We start from the raw sequence: 19,415 nt of genomic DNA, 5'->3' as shown, positions 1-19,415 counted from the left end.
AGATCGATCGAATCAATTTTTGGAATTTGCGAAGATGTCGATGTCGAAGAGCTCGAAAATGCTTCAATACATCAATTACCGCATGCGCGTGACTATACAGGATGGCCGCCAGCTTGTTGGGAAGTTCATGGCGTTCGATCGACACATGAATCTCGTCCTCGGAGACTGCGAAGAGTTTCGCAAACTACCTCCGACGAAAGGTTCCAAGGAAGAACGGGAAGACCGTCGTACTCTTGGCCTTGTTCTTCTCCGTGGGGAGGAAGTGATTTCGCTCATGGTGGAGGGCCCTCCGCCTCCAGACGAGTCCAGGCTCAAGCCTACTGGCGCTAATGCTGTTTCTGGCCCTGGGGTTGGTCGCGCTGCGGGCCGAGGTGTACTCACTGGGCCGTTGATTCAAGCCCAACCGGGACTTTCTGGGCCCGTGAGGGGCGTTGGTGGGCCTGCTCCTGGAATGATGCAACCCCAGATTTCACGACCGCCGCAGATCTCGGTGCCTCCGTTATCTTACCCGCCTCAACCGCCGGTGGTGAGGCCCCCAACCATGCCTCCACCCGGTGGGTTTCCTGTGAGACCGGGGATGCCTGGTGGACCTATGGCGCCTCCCCCGCAACAATTCAGACCTGGAGCTCCTCCTGGGCAGTTTGCTCCACCACCGCAGTTTGGACAGAGGCCTCCGATGATGCCACCGCCTCAGATGATGAGGATCCCCCCACCACCTGGGCCGCCAAGACCCGGGATGCCTGGACCTCCTTCCCATGGACAACAACCACCGAGACCTGGAATGCTACCACCTCCTCCCGGTGGGCAGGTTCATATGTTTGGTCCCCCTAGGCCTGGAATGCCTCCTCCGCCAAATGCTCCACAGAATCAGCAGCAGTAGCGGCATTACCTTTTCTCTTGGTGAGCTTCTTTGTGTTTGGGTCATTTGTCTTATAGAAAAGTTTGTTTGTGCTTAGTGCTGTTAGTTTGGTAGCTAGTTCATAATCTGTGAGGATGTGATTTATTGTCCTTGGTGTCAGCAGATTGTGCAATGAAATGAGCTTTGTGTCCTAGGTTACTGTTTGAAACTATGAATTGGAGCAGAAGTTTTCATGAGATTTATATATTTGCTTGCTAGATCATATGAGCCTTACATATTGAATTAGTATCTCCAGATTTGTGAAGATAATATATGGAATTGCTGTTATGACATGTAATTTTAGCCTTTCAATGTTCCATAATATGCACGTTCACTTTCCATGTATCCTATATCTTTGATGCTCCCTCTGCCTCGTCTTTCCAAACAAACACTTGTCCGGCCATCCATCCTCATAACAAGAAAACACATAAAAAGGATGAAGCAAATGATTGACCAATAAAGTTTTTTGTTTACCTGTGTCAAAGCATTAATCAACATTTTATATGTTGAGTGAATTTAAAATCTATAAGCGAACATGTGTTTATGCTTTGTTGCTTTGGCTGTCATTCTGTGTTGTAATCTTAAGTGTTTGTAGTTGTAAATTGATGCCACTTTGATCCACTTGATTGAAGAGGTGTGATAGATCTGAACCTGGATTATGAGTGCATATTTCTTGTTAAATTCTCTCTTCTTATGCCTCCATTGAGAGCTCTCGGAAAAACTCTTTAAAAGAAGCTACAAAAATTTCGAAATTAGGAAGCCAAGAAATGTCATTTCCACTATTGTTTGGTTTTATTTTTAAAGTTGTGGTGAAAAAAAAAATTTGGTTTGGTTTGGTTTGGTTTGTTTTGTTTGGGAATATAAAATGGTGTTACGGATGCCAAATTAAATTAAAAAAATTTATTTAGTTTTGGGCTTCGAATGATTCATTTGTCTCTCTTGGGTCTTTTTGCCCACACTATTTTGCTCCAGCTTGGTTTCCCTTTTGACCTTATGCTGTCTATTTGGTTTTCTTGAAATTAAAGTAGTAAAAGACACTCTGTTGTATTTTAATATTATAATAAAAATCTAGCAAAATTTGACTGAAAGATTAGTCATTATGCTCAACAGAAATTAAATTCTGAACTCTGAATCGCATGTGGTGGCATAGAAAAACAAAAACAAAAAACATCAAAAAACATGTCATTATCCAATTACTATAAAATACACAAAATGTCCAAATAGTAAATTCGACGCAATATATGCACCTTTTCCTATTGTATATCATGTTTTCAGGCCATCTTCAACCCATAAATATATATTGGTGCAGTTTTTGCACCAAAAATAACATTTATCTCCAATCCATTTACTTCAAATCTTACCCTAAAAAGTATATTCCTAGAATATTTCATTTGTTTACTATATATTTATAAATTTAACAATATAATTATAATTAATGTTAATATTAGTTATTAAATGTATAATTTTTAAATTTATTGATATAATTATAATTACATTTTATAATTATTGATGATTTAGTTTGTTTATCTTTTATTATAATTACATATTCTCGCATCCGATTTTTCAAATTATTGATGATTTAGTTTGTTTATCCTTTATTATATTTGCATTTAAATTATCTAAATTCGAATTTGTATTTTTATTTTAATTGTGTACTTGAATGTTTAAATATTATTCAATAAATTTGTGTGTTAGATGTTTAATTATAAAATTATTTAAAAATATATTTATAAATTTATATAATTAAATATTTTAATTTTTATTATTAAATATCTAATTATTAAAATAATAAAAAATATTATTTAAGTATATCTAATTATTAAATTAATCTAATAATAATATCATATTATTAGATAAATAATATTTATAATTCTTAAATATTTATAATTAAAAAAAACAAAAAAAAGAAAGAACCCCTGCGCCAAATATGGCTCAGAGGGAATGGGAGGTGCGCTAGATTCACACCATTTTGGCGCAGGGTTGGAGATGTTCTCATGATCCATTTTAAATAGTGATTGAGGCGGAATATAAAATATTAATATAATATATCTTAAATATATGTGTATATATATAATAAAAAATATTTTTTTTTGACGTTTTAAAAATCAAGTAAGCATTCCATTGAAGATAATATTTTTAATAAAGTTCAAAATCTAAATAAATATATATGATTAAATTCAAAAAAAATTTATGAAACCAATCTAATCGATTTGAGTAGGTCTCTTGTGAGACGGTCTCACGAATCTTTATCTGTGAGACGGGTTAGTTCTATCAATATTCACAATAAAATGTAATACTCTTAGTATAAAAGGTAATATTTTTTCATGGAATACTCAAATAATATATTAGTCTCACAAAATACAACTCGTGAGACCGTCTCACACAAATTTTTGTGAATCCATTTTTGGCTTGTTTAATATTGGTGTAAAACGGTGTTTAAACGATGTTCAGACTCGCGACAGATCCCGTGAGACAAAACAGTGATTGTCTACCAAGTACCAAAGAAGGTGAGTGCACATGGCGGTGGGGCCTCCAAGTCGTTCTCTCACATCACGTATTCTGTCGGAACACATTTTTTTTTTGCACATTCTTCACAACTTGCCTCCACTCTCCCCTCTCCCGTCCAAGCTTCATGCATATATATATATGTATGTATGCATATATATATATGTATATAATCGACGTGCAATTTATAAATTTGTATGCAATGATTTTCTTCTTTAATATTTTCAATTTCAAGATTATATATAAGTGTAATAATTTATTTGCATATCAAAATAAGAATACATTATTTTAAACACTTTCTATAATAATTAATATGAAAATTTAAGCACAGACTATTATACTCGATTAAAATATAAATAAATATTTATTTAATAAATAAAAAACAATGAAATTTCTTTTTTTTTTGAAATAATCAAATTTAAGAACAAAATTATATACATCAGAGCCAATTATATGAGATGTAATTTTAGAATTTATAAATAAGATACAACAAAATTTATTTACGTATTGCAATACCTCCCTTAATTAATAGTATAAATGTATATATATTTTATCCATATAATTCAAAATCGAACCATATATTTATTGCAAAAATTTGTGTGAGACGGTCTCACGTGTCGTATTTTGTGAGACGGATCTCTTATTTGGGTCATCCATGAAAAAGTATTACTTTTTATGCTAAGAGTACTACTTTTTATGCTAAGAGTACTACTTTTTATTGTTAATATCAGTAAGATTGATCTGTCTCACAAATAAAGATTCGTGAGACCGTCTCACAATAAAGCTATTCTTTATTTATATAGATCAATATTTTAAACCCACATAATATTATCTCATGGCTGTAGGGATGGCAATGGGCCGGGGCGGGGGCGGGTTTGCCATTACCATCCCCATCCCCGAATTCCATCCCCACCCCCATCCCCGCCCCGATCCCCGATTTTTCGGGTTCGGGAAACTTCGGGGATCAACTTCTCATCCCCGTTTCAAAAATATTAATATGGCAAAACGATGACGAATTCGGAGATTTTCTCAAACCAAAAAGTTATTATTATCTATTATTATTTGAGATAATATTAATATTAATATCAATATCAATATTAATATTAATATTAATAATAATAAGATTATTAATATTTTAAAAAATAATATTATTATTATATTATTAATGTTAATAATACTATTATTTTATTATTGATATTATTTTCGGGGCGGGTTCGGGGATGGGGATAGTAATCCCATACCCGCCCCGAAATACATCGGGGATTTAAAAAAATCCCCATCCCCGAACCTAAACCCGAAAAATCAGGGATCCCATCCCCGTTTCGGGATTTTTCCCGCGGGACCCTAAACCCGTGGGGAAAGTTACCATCCCTACATGGCTGTACTTATATGTATGTAACAAACAAAAAAAAGGTTGGGACGTCAATTTTGGGGAAAGAAAGCAAATAAAAGCCTAGTACTGTTTCGTCTTTTCCTATTTATTTATTTTATAGTGAAAATATGAAACCAAATACGGGAAATTGGTCTTCAGTTCCCAGCCATCGATTTTTTTTGTGTTCAGTCCCTGGGTACTTTTTTAATACCACATTTCCACATGAAGTGTACCAATTTCCACATAAAGTGTACCACATTTTGTATGAAATAGTACCACAATTTTATGGGTAGAAAGTGAACCCAAAAAAATGTTTTGATTGGAATTTTTCACCAACTTCTCCAAACAAATATTATGAATAACATTATTTATTTATTTATATTTGGAGGAAATGAATAAAATTATTTTAAGACAACTATTGATCCCATCGACATTAAAGTTGCAGTCCCTTGAGCCTACAAAGTGGTTGGTAAAACGTTGCATGGGATGTACATGTATGATTTGACATCCATCATTTATTTATTTATTTTTAAAAAAATTTGGTGCACATGTTTTATTAAAACTTTTTATTATTTTATTAAATATATATTACATCACGGAGACCATAATCTGAAACATAAGAATTTTTTTCTGATCTAAAAAAAAATTTAGAATATTGGATAGTAAAATTTGTTATTCTTTATATCTCAAATTTATGCAGATAGTAAATAATTCTTTATAACATACTCAGAAACTCAGGCATGAGTAATTAATATAACTAAATTATTGAGTTAAAATTAGAAATTAAGGTATACATTATTCAATAAATAAAATATAAATAATTTCTTAATAATATATATATATATATAATGAACATGTATAATTACATATTTATTTATATATATAGTGGCGGGACGAGTTCATCGAATCCTAATACCCGATTGGAGTTGCTTGATCGGGTCTAAACTTTTTCTAAGAGGACATGTTTAATATGGGGCTGGATTTAGACCCTAAACGTCAGGTTGGCTGATAATTACATTTTTTATTTTAAAATTATTAGTTTAATATCAGTTCACTGTCATTTTATAGTTTTTTCTTAATAAATACAACAATTCAATAAATCGTCCAATCTTCTAAAACTTTGAATTTTTATTTCAAAAGACCTTTTTAGAACTATTTCATATTGGTGTATATATATATATATATATATATATATATATATATATATATATATCAAGTGATACCAATAGTTGTTGATATGTATTTTATATGTATTGGATAAATTGCAAATGGATATGAGAACTCGTACTCACTGAAAATTTAGTGTTCGGTTCTATCAGGTAATACTAGTCCGAGTGTAGACCTCGAATTTAATCTAAGCTTTAAATCACATATGAGACCGTTAGAATGGGGCCGAGAAGGTGTCCCAGCGTAGCCCCTCCGACGCTTAAGTCAGAGACTGAGTACATAATGAAAGAGCCGCTAGGGGTGCTACTGAAAGTCAATATAATGAAATCTGAATTAGAGATTCAAATCTGGTATTTATATGAAAATAACTGAGTCTATCATGGGTCTTACATCTAGGCTGAGGATGGGCTGGGGGTTTGGGCCTCATCTTGAGGGGCCCATTTATGGGGTATCACCAGTCTCACCCTCCTAAGTGGAACTGAATCATAGGTTCGCGATTAATTGTGTTGTCCTCGGTTTACAATATGTGAGTTGTATATTCTTCCCATATTGCTCATTAGTCTCCAAAAACTCGAAAGCAAATTAAATCATCTTCCACTTTGAAAGGCCAGATCTGTGCGGGGCCACTCGCCCTAGCCCTTCGCCACACCACCATGCCTCGCCAACATCTCCTCACACCCAGCGCGCCACCACTCGCCCCGCACAGCCCTCGCCTCTTGCCTCGCGCGCTCGCCCTGCCAGCCTTGCCGAGCGCTCTTGCCTACTTCCGCGCGTGCCCGCACAGCCAGCCTCGCCCAGTAGCCCTCGCCTCTCCTCGCAAGCCCTCTCCCTTCCTCGCCCCAGCACGTCCTCACCTCAGCATGCACTGCCAGCCTCGCCCCGTAGCCCTCGCCTCTCCCTGCAAGCCCTCGCCTTTCCTCGCCTATCCTTGCCCCAGCACGCCCTTGCCCCAGCGCGCACAGCCATTGCCCTCGCCCAGCCACAGTGCACTCGCCCCATAGTGGCTCCTCGTCTTGATGCCCGCTCGCCTCTCGCCCAGCGCCCAGCCACAACGCATTCGCCCACACGCCCCGCACGTTCGCCCCTGCACCAGCAGCCTCGAGCGCACATTCGCTCCGACCACCACCTGCTTGTTCTATTGGTCTTATTTCTCGAGTATTTTGCATTTGAATACACTGCTTATTCTAAACTTATCTATGACGTTTTGGAACCACTGGGATATTTGCTTATTGAAGCTCATTAGCTAGAGGGCGAGCTTACCGAAGCTCTCTCCCTCTCGTCACATTTTTTCTTTGGCCATACTCGACTTAGTAAATAAAATTTAATTTTTGCTTCTACTTTTTCCTCTTCTTTGGTAGGCATAACCTAATTAGATAAAATGTGATTTACAATCTCCCCACCAATTATCCTCTACTAAGGCGCGGTCCAGATAATAAAAGTTTCACCTCATAAAACCATGATTCCTCTGCTAGGCGATGCCTTAGCAGAAAAATAAAAGTTTCACCTCCTCACTCAGGACTCTTCTGCTAGGCGATTACTTAGTAGGAAAATAAAAGTTTCAACTCATCACTCCCGATTCCTCTGCTAGGCGATGCTTTAGCAGGAAAATAAAAGTTTCACTTCCTCACCCCCAACTCCTCTACTATGCGATGTCTTACCAGAAAAATAAAACTTCCACCTCTGAATCCTCTGCCAGGCGATGCCTTAGCAGTAAAATAATAAATTTCAATCTCCCCAACTCTTCTCATCTACTAGGCGTAGCCTAAGTAGGAAAATAAAACTACCTCTTCACCCGCTGACTCATCTGCTAGGCGATGTTTTAGCAGAAAAATAAAACATCCACATCCTCCCCCCCGACTCCTCTGCTAGGCGATCTCTCAGTAGAAAAATAATAAATTTCAATATTCCCAATTTTTCTCATCTACTAGGCATAGCCTAAGTATGAGAATAAAACTTTCACCTCATCACCCTTTGACTCATCTGTTAGGCGATGCCTTAGCAGAAAAATAAAACTTCCACCTCCTCACCCTCTGACTCCTCTGCTAGGCGATTTCTTAGCAGGAAAATAATAAATTTCAATCTCTCCAACTCTTCTCCTCTACTAGGCATATGTCAAGTAGGTAAATTTTAATTTCTCCTCATCAACTCTTCTCCTCTACTAGGCTCAACTTAAGTAGGTAAAATTTATTTTTCAATCTCCTTACCTCTTCTTCTCTATTAGGCATAGCCCAAGTAGGTAAAATTTAATTTCTTATCACCAACTCTTCTCCTCTACTAGGTTCAACCTCTGTAGGAAAAATTTGATTTTCGATCTCCCCACCTCTTCTCCTCTACTAGGCTAAGCCCAGAAGGTAAAATTAAACTTTTCTTCTCCCCGACTCTTCTCCTCTACTAGGTGCAGCCTAAGTAGGTAAAATTTAATTTTTCTTCTCCCCAACTCTTCCCCTCTACAAAGTGCAGCCCAAGTATGTAAAATTTAATTTATATCACCCTCATAATAAAACAACATCCATTAACTGAATACAAGAAATTAAATATCAACCAATTACGTAGGACAAATTCAAAAATGAAATACATCAACAATAAGTCAAGAGTAATATTCTCTAAGGTGGTGAGCATTACAGGACCTCTTTAAAGCCTTGCCTCGAGCATTCTCCAAGTAATAAGCTCCAGAATTAAGCTACTCAATCGCTCTGAAAAGACCCTCCCACTTTGGGTCCAACTTTCCTCTCTACTGTTCTTATACTTTCTTCAGGACCAAGTCACCCACTTCTTTTTTTTCTAATCATGTTAACTTCCACACGCGCTCTTTTTCCCTCCTCCTTCACTACCCCTTCATAACATTGACGCACGACTTTTTGATCCACACACACAAGACTCCAACTTTTTTTCACACGGGAAACTTAAGCTTCTAATGATACGCGGAAGTCACGGCTCTAAAATCCATTAGGGCTGGCCGTCCCAAGATTCCATTATACGACGACAGAATATCTACTACCGTGAAGTTTATCTACTTTTTTACCCACCAAGAATCACTCCCCACGGATAAGGGAATAACAATTTGACTCAATGCCTGAATGGCCTATCCCGCGAACCCATACAGAGGTGTAGAGACCGGCTCAAACTCAAATCCTTCTACTTTCATCTGATCCAACGTTTTCTTGAACAAAATATTCACGAAACTTCCATTATCAATAAAGATCATTGCCACGTCGTAATTGGCAATGGTGGCCGTCACCACCAAGGCATCATTATGTGGAGACACAACACCTCGGAGGTCTTCCGGCCCAAAGCTGATGATTGGATCTTGTGATAAGTCTGCATCACTGGATATCTCAAAGTTCTCCAACTTTCTTCTATGTGCTTTCCGAGCTCGCCCGGAGTCTCCATCGGTAGCACCTCCTGAGATCATATGAATCATTCCTCTCGTAGGAGAGTTGTCCTCGTTCATTCTCTTCATTGGACCGGCAGGCTCTCGAGGGACATCTTGACCCCGCCACTCCTTCCTCGGTTCTACTACCTTATGGTTTATCCAAGGAGGGCTCTGACCTTGCCTAGGGGACGGGCGGAACCTTGGGCGACTCCAGGATGAGGATCCATCTCGTCTATCGAGCAGAGGCAATCTAACATCATCTTCAACCCTCTCCGATTTTTCCCACCTCCTTTCTGCCTCCCTCACCTCTACCACCTTATCTCGATTCCTATTCAGAGGAACGTGGGATGAAAATTGTCCTTTACCTCTAGCTTTATCGTCTTCTCTCTCACCCGCACCTCTCTTCCTACCTCCTCACTCCGCTCCCTCAACCCTACTTCCCCCAGGTCACTACTCCATCCTCTTGTGCCGTTGTGCATCCACCAGATTCAAGTACTTTTCTGCCTGAGCTGAAAGATCATCATAGCTCAATGTAGGTTTCTTGACTAGCGATTTGAAGTATTCTCCTCCTTTCAATCTTTGGGTAAAAACATTGATCATAACTCAAGCGCTGCATTGTTGAAACATTGAATGAACTCTCGCAAAGTTTCCGTTTCATGTTGCTTCATCACGAACAGGGTTAAGTAATTTTTCTGATACCTCTTGTTGTTAGCAAATCGGTGCAAGAAAGCCGTGGAAAAAATCCTCGATAGATCGTATAGAGTTGGGCTGCAACATATTAAACCATTATTCGGCTGATCTCACCAACGTGCTCAGGAACACCCTACACCTAACACCATCTGAGTACTGACATAACAAAGCCGCATTCTCAAATCTTCCCAAGTGTTCTTCTGGGTCAGTACGTCCATCATACTCTCTCACACTTGATTATCGCAAACTTGAGGGAAGTTATTCCTTCAAAATGGCGGGGGAAAAATGACTCTCTTTCTTGGGCGCTGGAGCTCTGTTTCCCAATTGTTGTCTCAACATTCTTATCTCCCTCTACATCTCTTCCATCTCCGGATTCTCCCCATTTGGGAGGGGCTGCGTCTCTTCGACCCTGGTCTGATGGCCCTCAGCATTCTCGTCTTGTTCCTAGCGAGTGTCCTGTTCTTCGGCAGACATAGACTCTTGATTCCTCTTCATGGTCTCGTCTACTATCTTGTTAATGAATCATCCTAATTGTTCTAGAGTCAGGTTTCCCACATTCTCATTGGAACGAGGATTTTCGGTTGTCGTCTCAAGACGAGGTTGTTCGGCTCTCATCTCAGGACGAGGTTGTTCTTGTCTCATCTCAGGACGAGATTGTTCGGGTCTCGTCTGAGGACGTGACGATGCTTAGTTAGTTCTTCTGCGTCTTCTTCGGCCTACCATCTCTACGTCTCAGCTCAAATCTTCCCACAGAAGGCGTCAAGTGATACTCACTGAATATTTAGGGTTCGGTTCCAGCAGGTGATACTAGTCCGAGTGCAGACTTCGAATTTAATATAAGCTTGAAATCACAAATGAGACTGTTAGAAGGGAACCGAGAGAGTGTCCCGACATAGTCCCTCTGAAGCTCAAGTAAGAGACTGAGTATATAATGAGAGAGTAGCTAGGAGCTGCTGCTGAAAGTCAATATAGTGAAATCTGAATTAGACACTCAAACCTGGTATTTATAGAAAAATATATGGATGTGTCATGGATCTTCCATCTGAGCTAGGGATGGGCCGAGAGTTTGGACGTTATCTTGATAGATCCATTTATGAGGTATCAGGAACCATTTCACGTGGACAAATTTTATGTTGGATAGATAATTAATTTTGCGGTGGTGGCCAAGAAACCATAAATTCCTGAAGTGTAAGAAAAATGTTTTTTTTTTCCTTTTTTAATTTTTTCTTTTTTCTTTTGGTATGGATATAAAGTTTCGTTCTTATTAGACAACACTACAATATATTGATTTTACGAGGTTTATTTTTGTGAAATATTATTTTAGTTAATTGATAATTAACATTCATATTCACTTTGGTAATTTTTTAATCATTGTAATGTATATATATGCATTTGCAAAAATTTTAATCATTGTAATGTATATATATATGCATTTGCAAAATAGCTATACAACATGTATAATAATAATAATAATATAAAATATACTCTGAATGGATGCGAAATGAGGACTATGATATGTCCAAATTGCAAGCGTAGTACATTTTTTTAATAAGATTTTGATTATCACCACCATGAAACTGGGTCCAAAACATATGAGGTGTAATTAGTATTGGGAAAATTGAAATTTCTGTCGTGTGTATCTATTTTCTGTGATTTTCGTCGTTTTTATTGTCAAATTTCAATTTTAAAAAAATTTAATTTTTTTTCAAACTGAAATTTCAAGCTATATGTAAGTTGTCGTTTATCGATGGGAAAAAATTTCTGAGAAGTTGTGTATATATGGACTTTCAAATCAAATCAAAATTTCAAGCTACATGTAAGTTGTCGTTTAGCACTTGCTTATCAATATATAACTTAATTACTAGTTTATACTAGTTAGGACGAAAGGTGGGATAGCTCAGGCGATCAATTTTGATCATAACTAGTCTAGCAAATCGAGCATTTGATATGCGCACGAACTTTAGAAAAACCCTTTCAGTTACACCGCAGAATGGTAAGTTATCATCCAATTTAATTTCTATTCCCATATAATAATTTTTTTTTAAAAAAAAAAAACCAACAAAATGTCCCAAAATCTAAATAATTTCAGTCTAGCAAAATAAATCCTCAAATACCCCAAACTGTCGCCACCGCTCATTCGAGGTGGTACCATCACCATCAACCATCTCCTCCGCTTCCGCCTCTGTCTCATCTCGCTTTACATAGTTTTGAACTATATCTAATTCGAGCCGATTTATTTTATTTTTATTTTTATTTTTTATTTTTGGAATGTGGAATATTAATATCTCAAGCATTGATTTAGAAACACAAAAAATGCGATTGTGCATAAAGAAGTGACGAAGACATTTTGTTTGAGAGCTAATTAGAATAATAAGTACGATAACAGTGCTTAACATTGGTTCAATTTAACACAATTATTGCTTAATAAAGACAATTTAAATGTCTTAGAAAAAGCAAAATGGATGACATTTGGAATATATTTTATTATTGTTAATAAAATGAAGTCAACGTCAACATAGATATTTACAAAATTCTTGTGAGCGGATTTTTATGTAAATATTATGTTTTATATAAATTGAAAGTACAAAATAGGTTTCTTGTGAGACGGTCTCACCAATCTTTATCTGCGAGACAAGTCAATCCTACCGATATTAGTAATAAAAAGTAATATTATTAGCATAAAATGTAATATTTTTTCATGGATGACCCAAATAAGATATTCGTCTCACAAAATATTAGACCGTCTCACACAAATTTTTACCCAGGAAGTATAATGATTTTCACACACTTTTTCAATATGTTATGATAATTTTGATACTATAATTTTCATGCCCATTTTTTTTAAAAAAAATAAAAACCCTACTGATTTATTTAAATATTTACGTCCGTGCATGGAAAATGTATAATATAAGAAAACGCAAACATAAAGATAAGAAATAAAAATATTAGTGTAAACTTTTTTGTATGTAAGAAAAAATTATGATATTTATAATAAATTTTGTTTTAATGAAGAAGATGATGAAGTTAAAGAAGGCGAGAAGGGTGTGGAGGGCCTGGCGTGTGTGGCAGGGAAATATATTAATGATCAAGTGCAAGAAAAGTCTATACAACTACATTCATTAATTACACAAAATTATATACATATTTTTTATATTTATACATATTCAAAATATAGACTCTGTAATTTAAATATGTGAAATGAAAATCTAGCTAGTTTGAGTGGAAAATTTTAAAAACAAAAACAGAAAAATGAACTTGACTCGAGTTGGTCTTAATTAGAGAGATCAAATCAAATATATTCAGAATAGTAGAGTAAACTGGGAATGTTTGAAGGATATAATGCTGAGATTAAACCGGATTTTGGCTTAATTTTATTTCAAAAACTTAATTCAGTCGATGTGAAATGTTACTCCTCGTTGTAAATATTCAACCCATTATTCAATAATACTTTAATTACATTTTATTTTCAGGGAAGAAGATGATCTGAAGGGAATGCAAGCAATGGACAGCAGAGAGTAAGAAGATTACATTACATGTCAATAGTACCACAGCAAGGTTTCAAAACAGCTTGAACTTCCGGCACAGCTATCATCAAGACCGCCGCCGACGCCGGCATGCCAGGGCGGAGGAGGGTCTAACCACCGTTCCTCCACCGAGCTATCGATGTAGACAAAGTCGTTTTTCAGTTCTGTTAAGTCAGGACACGGTCCAAGATCAGGCAACTCCACAATTTCACTCAATTCTTCGGATGTTGTCGTTAAATCCGTCGTAGAAATCAGAGATGACTGTGAAGAAGAAGAAGAAGAAATGCACGGCGGTGATGACTTCAAATCGAACTTCTCCATCGCCGCCGCCTTCACTGCGGCGGCCTGGACGTCTCTGGGGCTGAGAGACGCCGGCCGCGGGAGCAAGCCCACGAGTTCCGGAAAATTGAGCATGGCAGAAGCACCCTTGATGCTCAACGCAGCCACGTCGTGCGCACGCGCAGCCATTTCAGCTGTGTTGAATGTCCCGAGCCATATGCGTGACTTCTTGCGGGGCTCCCGGATCTCGGACACCCATTTGCCCCAGTTCCTCATCCGGACCCCCCGGAAGACGGGATGCTTGCTGGTGGTGGTGGATGCACGGCTTCTCTTGTTCTTCGTGGCGGCTCCCGGTTGCCCCTCCGCCTTGTTCACGGCTGAGGAATCGGATTGCAGCTGCGTGGAAGCTGGGGTAGATGGCGGGGAGGAAATAGAGCTTGTTTCTGACTGATCTGAATTCAGATTTTCAGTACTCATTTCTTGAAGTCAGCCTGATATATCTTATAGGGATTATTCAGTAAATCAAGAATGTGATTTCCATTCTGGAATGGAAATCTAAAGAAAGAAATAGAGTTGGTTCTTGGAAACTTTAGCTCAGAAATGGAAGGAATATATAGCATGCAGATTATATTCAATGTCACTAGATTAGCCTCAATTTCTTTAATTACTTTTATCATTTATCAATGCCACCCATTTTTAATCAATCATAATGATGATGACTATGTGTGTGTGTGAGAGTGTGTATATATATATATCTTTACTCGAATTTTGCTCAAATCAAAACTCGAGTTCGAGTCAGGCTCGAAATATTCGGACATATTCGAGAGTTGTTCGAAAATAAACTGTCGAAATATATTTAATTAATGTATAATTATATTAATAATTAAAGTTCGCGACCGGCTCAAGAATTTTAGAAAAAATAATTTGGAAATTGGTTTCAATCTTAAAAGATGTTCGAATAAGTTACAATTTAATTTGAATTCGATAATTTCGAATACAAATCAAATATTTATAGAACGTAATGCTTTGACGTAACATAAACACGCTAGTCAATGTTTAATCATCCCTTTCCAATTTCCTCCTTTTGATTCGATGCATGTAGTTTGACACATGTTTTTAACATTTCACCATAGATATTTTGAAAAGTTCCCAAATTGGAAACAGTGAAAAGGATAAAATGACGAGCAATCAATGTTCTTAAAATTAAAGTTTTTGATATTATTCTCGATTTATTTATTTTATTTAAAAATATAATGTCCCGTGACATCAATTACTTTGTACTCTTGTACTTTAAATAAATAATATTTTGTTTTTTATATATATATAGAGAAAGATTTTCATTTTTTTTTCTGAGAGAATAAAAGTTTTTCATTTTGGTATCGCTGTCGTGTTTATCAAAATGATCTTATTTTTTAAAATTATTAAGCGGATCTAAAATTTTTATTAAAGTTTCTATTGATGATTAATCATTCTAATTATTGAAATAATTTAATTTTTTCGGGAAAAAAATTCAAATTCTGATTCGAATAATAATATAGACAGCATATTTAGATATGAATTATTGCACATAAATATAGCAAGTCTCTTGTTAGACATCTTACGAATTTTAATTTGTGAGATGAATCAATCTTGCTTATTTTTACAATAATAAATAATACTTTTATCATAAAAATAATAATTTTTCATAAGTATAATATCATTTATGTCACGTTGTATAATATTTGTTTAAATTAAATAAATGTTCAAACTATATATTTCATATATATAGCATGAGTAAAAAATTGAAAACTCGAAATATGTAAAATATTGGATGGAATATTTATATGATTATACAAAATTTATTTCGTCCAAAAGAAATTTTCACGCGCTAAAATAAAAGACAAAATATGAACCAATTTAGTTCTTTATGCATGCAGATCCAGGGTGTCACGTGTGTGTGTGTGTGATGGAAATACATTAAAGTACTAGAGTTACCTTTTAACAAGGGGGAGAATAACAATATTTCCAATGTTTTTAAATTGAAATTATTAAATAAGTTCTTCATTAAATCAATAGAAAGTCCATTACTTGATTCATTATAATATTAGACAGTGTCTTTGTAAGTTAACGGTTGACGAAAGAATTTATTGACTCAGTTGTAATTAACAATCTTTATTTTAATATAATTTATATTTCATGGTTTATTTTTTCCGATCTTGAAACTCATTTGTAAATACTGTACATTCTAAATTCGTTACTAGTCGATTTATTCACCTAAAAACAAGGACAAAGATCGCTTGAGCTTGATAATAGCATCTGTGATATTGTGTACCATGTTTCATGGTAAGGGCATAGAGATGAGTAATCATATGATGATTGTACCGAACAACTCTCGGACTTTCCAAGTAGTTATCATTCATCGAGAAGAAAAGTATGCGGTTATTATTGTAATTCATTAGTCCTTACGATCCTTGACAACACTGAGGCTCTGCATACTAGAATTGTGCTTTGACTCGTTTACCGACTCCGGGAAGGTCACAATGTGACGAAATTGAGTGCAATTGCGACATGTGTAGGATCCAGTGCATTATAGCCGGAATTCACCGCTTACCTACGGGTGTGGATATCATATGTGATCTAACGAAATAGTAATGCACGAAATCTCTGGTCAGAGTGTAAGATTTACATTAGGGACAGGGTTATCTAGTTATGCATGCGATGACACTATTAATATTTCATGAATGTATCAAGCTATCGAATCTAATATGCAACCCTCGATGAACCAATGATTGCAGATTTGATCGAGATATATGAGATGAAGGGACCGAACTATACGTTAATCATAACCGATTGGTTCTTACAGATACTATCAGTGATGACTAAGAAATTATAGAGCAATGCTACTAGATGCTTTTATCATTAGTCGATGGGCTCAAGCAGAAAATTATTTCTGACATTATTATGATCAAATGTTTTATTAATCATGGAGTCCTAATCCGATTATTAAAGAAATTAGGTTAATGACTCATGTTTAAAAGTCAACAAACCCTAGCATCCACACACGTGTTGTTTTTCAAAATTCCTTCCTCCTACCTCTCCTATTTTTCGGTCACCTCAAGAAAATATAGGGTTTGAGCCGTCAACCTTCTTTTGATCTCAACGATAAAACTCCTCTAAATTTTCTAATGCAATTCAGAGGAAGAACAAATATTTCAGTCGTGAATTTGATTGGAGATTGAAGATTTCAAGAAAATCGTTCGTAAGAAATACTACAAGAGCTATGTCCGTCAATCCCGAAATAATCGGTGCCAAAGAGCTATGTCCGTCAATCCCGAAATAATCGGTGCCAAATGATTTATTCACTTAAAATATTTTTATAAATACTCTATGAATGTTTATTTCTTTCAAACCATACGAGTGTCTAAAGACGTTATTTGAACGTCAAATTAAAATTTTTAACACTTCCGCTGTGTTTTGGACAAGAGAAAATCGATTCCCAACATCTGCAACCTGAAAAAATTGATTTTTTTCCTTCACAAATATTTAAAATTAATCTATTCTCTGTCGCTTTAATAATTATATTGTTTTACAATTAATCGCTGATTTTTCCAAAGAAGAAAAAATACCGATGGATCTTCATTTCTTCTCTTTAATTACCAAGTTTTATTGGATTCTCTTCAATGAAGCTTTTATGATCACTTATTTCACATTAATTTTCTTTACTCCTCGTTGATACTTTGATCATTTGGATATTTGTCGATGTGGGGACCCGGACGCTAATCATGTTCTTAATCATCATTGGGACTAATTAATCAATTATAAAAAAAACAGGGTCTAAATTTTTTTTAAAAATGTGGAACGTAGTGAAATAAAACGTATATACATCTCAGTATAAAATTACAAGTCCTGTACCACATACATTTATTCAACTAAGGTTTAACAGCTAATATCACGTGTCTAACCCTATCTCTAATCCAAGTCCGGAGCCTCCACTCTAATCACGATGTCTATTCATCTTCTCAACCATGAACCTGTCCCACCTGTTGTCATGCACACATACAAAACAAGACAACAGCCGGATAACTCCGGTGAGAATAAATCAACGTATAAATAATGTAAACATGCAATCATATAAAAACATATACAAAAGCATATAACAAATATCATTCACATGCAGTCAATCAACAAACATGAATGATATAAAACTGTAAATCAACTAGTCATCACAGACTCGGCTCAAACAATGCGTCGTCTCAGACTCGACTCAACTCTAACCTAGGGATCACAATGTATGGATATTGATAATTATATCGAATCTCAGTCGATAGGAATGAATCAACCCTAAACTGGCATTGATATAATTCATATATCCAGTGTCTGGGCGAAACAGCCGCAGAATTGACGAATCAGTCAAGAATTAAGCGAATCAGTCAAGAATTAAGCGAATCAGCCAATAACTAGACGAATCAGCCAGTAATTAAGCGAATCAGCCATAGTTTAGACGAATCAGTCGATAACTAGACGAATCAGCCAATGAATAGCGAATCAGCAGTCAATACATGCATACAGTAACTAGGCGAATCAGCCGATGACTAGCGAATCAGTAGTCAATACATGCAGTGGCTATAAATCAATAGACTACAAACATCAATGCAATAAACTAAGTATGTGATTTAGGGAAACTCGAGTCAAACCTCACTCGAGTTGGGAGTTGTGCAATCTCAACTCAACATTAATTTATACCTTTTTTCTGATACTCTGACTCTGTCGAAGTCTCGAACTCAAAGCCTGTCAATACTCAATCTGACAACAACAATATTGAGGGTACGACATCAATACATCACTCAATCAATACTGGATATAATCAGAATTCAATCAAATTCTGTTTCAACAATATAACGTCATGATTTCAATATATTCAGCACTACCATATCAGTCAGATATCAATCTCAATCCTCATAATCGATAACAATTCAATTCTGATATCAAATCGACTCCAAAACTACTCCGAAAGTCATAACAATTTCATATTGTATTTATTCTTCAGTCCGGTTTCGATTATACGATGTCTAACATGACCAGAACATCATATAGGAATCATATCAGATTCTGACAATATCATAATTTCAAATCATATCAAAACGTAGTAAAACTTACGTCCAGTTGTAGCCTACGTCGATAGGAACACAGTACTGAAGTCGGATTCAAAATCAGATAGACGGATTTCTCACAAAAGGCGTAAGGATTTTTCACTCTTTCCTCGGCCCTTTCTCGATTCTTCTTTCCTCCATTTCTTAAGAATTCGTGCATATATATTTATATATATATATACATACATACATACACTAACATGCAAGAAGGCAAATGGCACATCCTTTACGCAACACGTCTCGCGCATATGCGCGACATCAACCGACGCATATGCGCGAGACCTTAATTCTCTGCGCGTGTCTTCCCAACTGCTGGCGCATATGCGCGACACATTTCCGCGCATATGCGCCCAACTCTCCGGACTCGGTATTCCTGAATACACCTGCTCGCGCATATGCGCGTCATGTCTCGCGCATATGCGCGAGACTTACTGTCTCGGCAATCACCCCAAATACTTGCCTCGCGCATATGCAGCGC

At 36.3% G+C, this 19,415-nt stretch overlaps 2 protein-coding genes across 2 annotated transcripts; one reads left to right on the top strand and one right to left on the bottom strand.

The window, feature by feature from the left end:
• The first annotated feature begins 19 nt into the window (after positions 1–19).
• On the top strand, positions 20–1,116 carry LOC142524166 (uncharacterized). Its single transcript, XM_075627980.1, has 2 exons — positions 20–960; positions 1,023–1,116. Exon 1 carries the CDS (start codon positions 35–37, stop codon positions 878–880), a length of 846 nt encoding a protein of 281 aa, XP_075484095.1. The 5' UTR covers positions 20–34; the 3' UTR covers positions 881–960; positions 1,023–1,116.
• A 12,147-nt stretch (positions 1,117–13,263) lies between these two features.
• Positions 13,264–14,509, bottom strand: LOC142524508 (ethylene-responsive transcription factor TINY-like). The gene has a single exon (XM_075628533.1). It carries the CDS (start codon positions 14,283–14,285, stop codon positions 13,542–13,544), a length of 744 nt encoding a protein of 247 aa, XP_075484648.1. The 5' UTR covers positions 14,286–14,509; the 3' UTR covers positions 13,264–13,541.
• Positions 14,510–19,415: the final 4,906 nt, after the last annotated feature.

Source organism: Primulina tabacum, chromosome 14 (genome assembly GCF_025594145.1).
Source record: "Primulina tabacum isolate GXHZ01 chromosome 14, ASM2559414v2, whole genome shotgun sequence".
Taxonomy (NCBI): Eukaryota; Viridiplantae; Streptophyta; class Magnoliopsida; order Lamiales; family Gesneriaceae; genus Primulina; species Primulina tabacum.
The sequence above is the reverse complement of the archived record's forward strand: the minus strand, read 5'-3'. Positions and strand labels throughout refer to the sequence as shown.

Excerpts from the sequence above, each read along its gene's own strand:
- LOC142524166 (XM_075627980.1), top strand. The coding sequence starts at position 35 with ATGTCGATGTCGAAGAGCTCGAAAATGCTTCAATACATCAATTACCGC.
- LOC142524508 (XM_075628533.1), bottom strand. The coding sequence starts at position 14,285 with ATGAGTACTGAAAATCTGAATTCAGATCAGTCAGAAACAAGCTCTATT.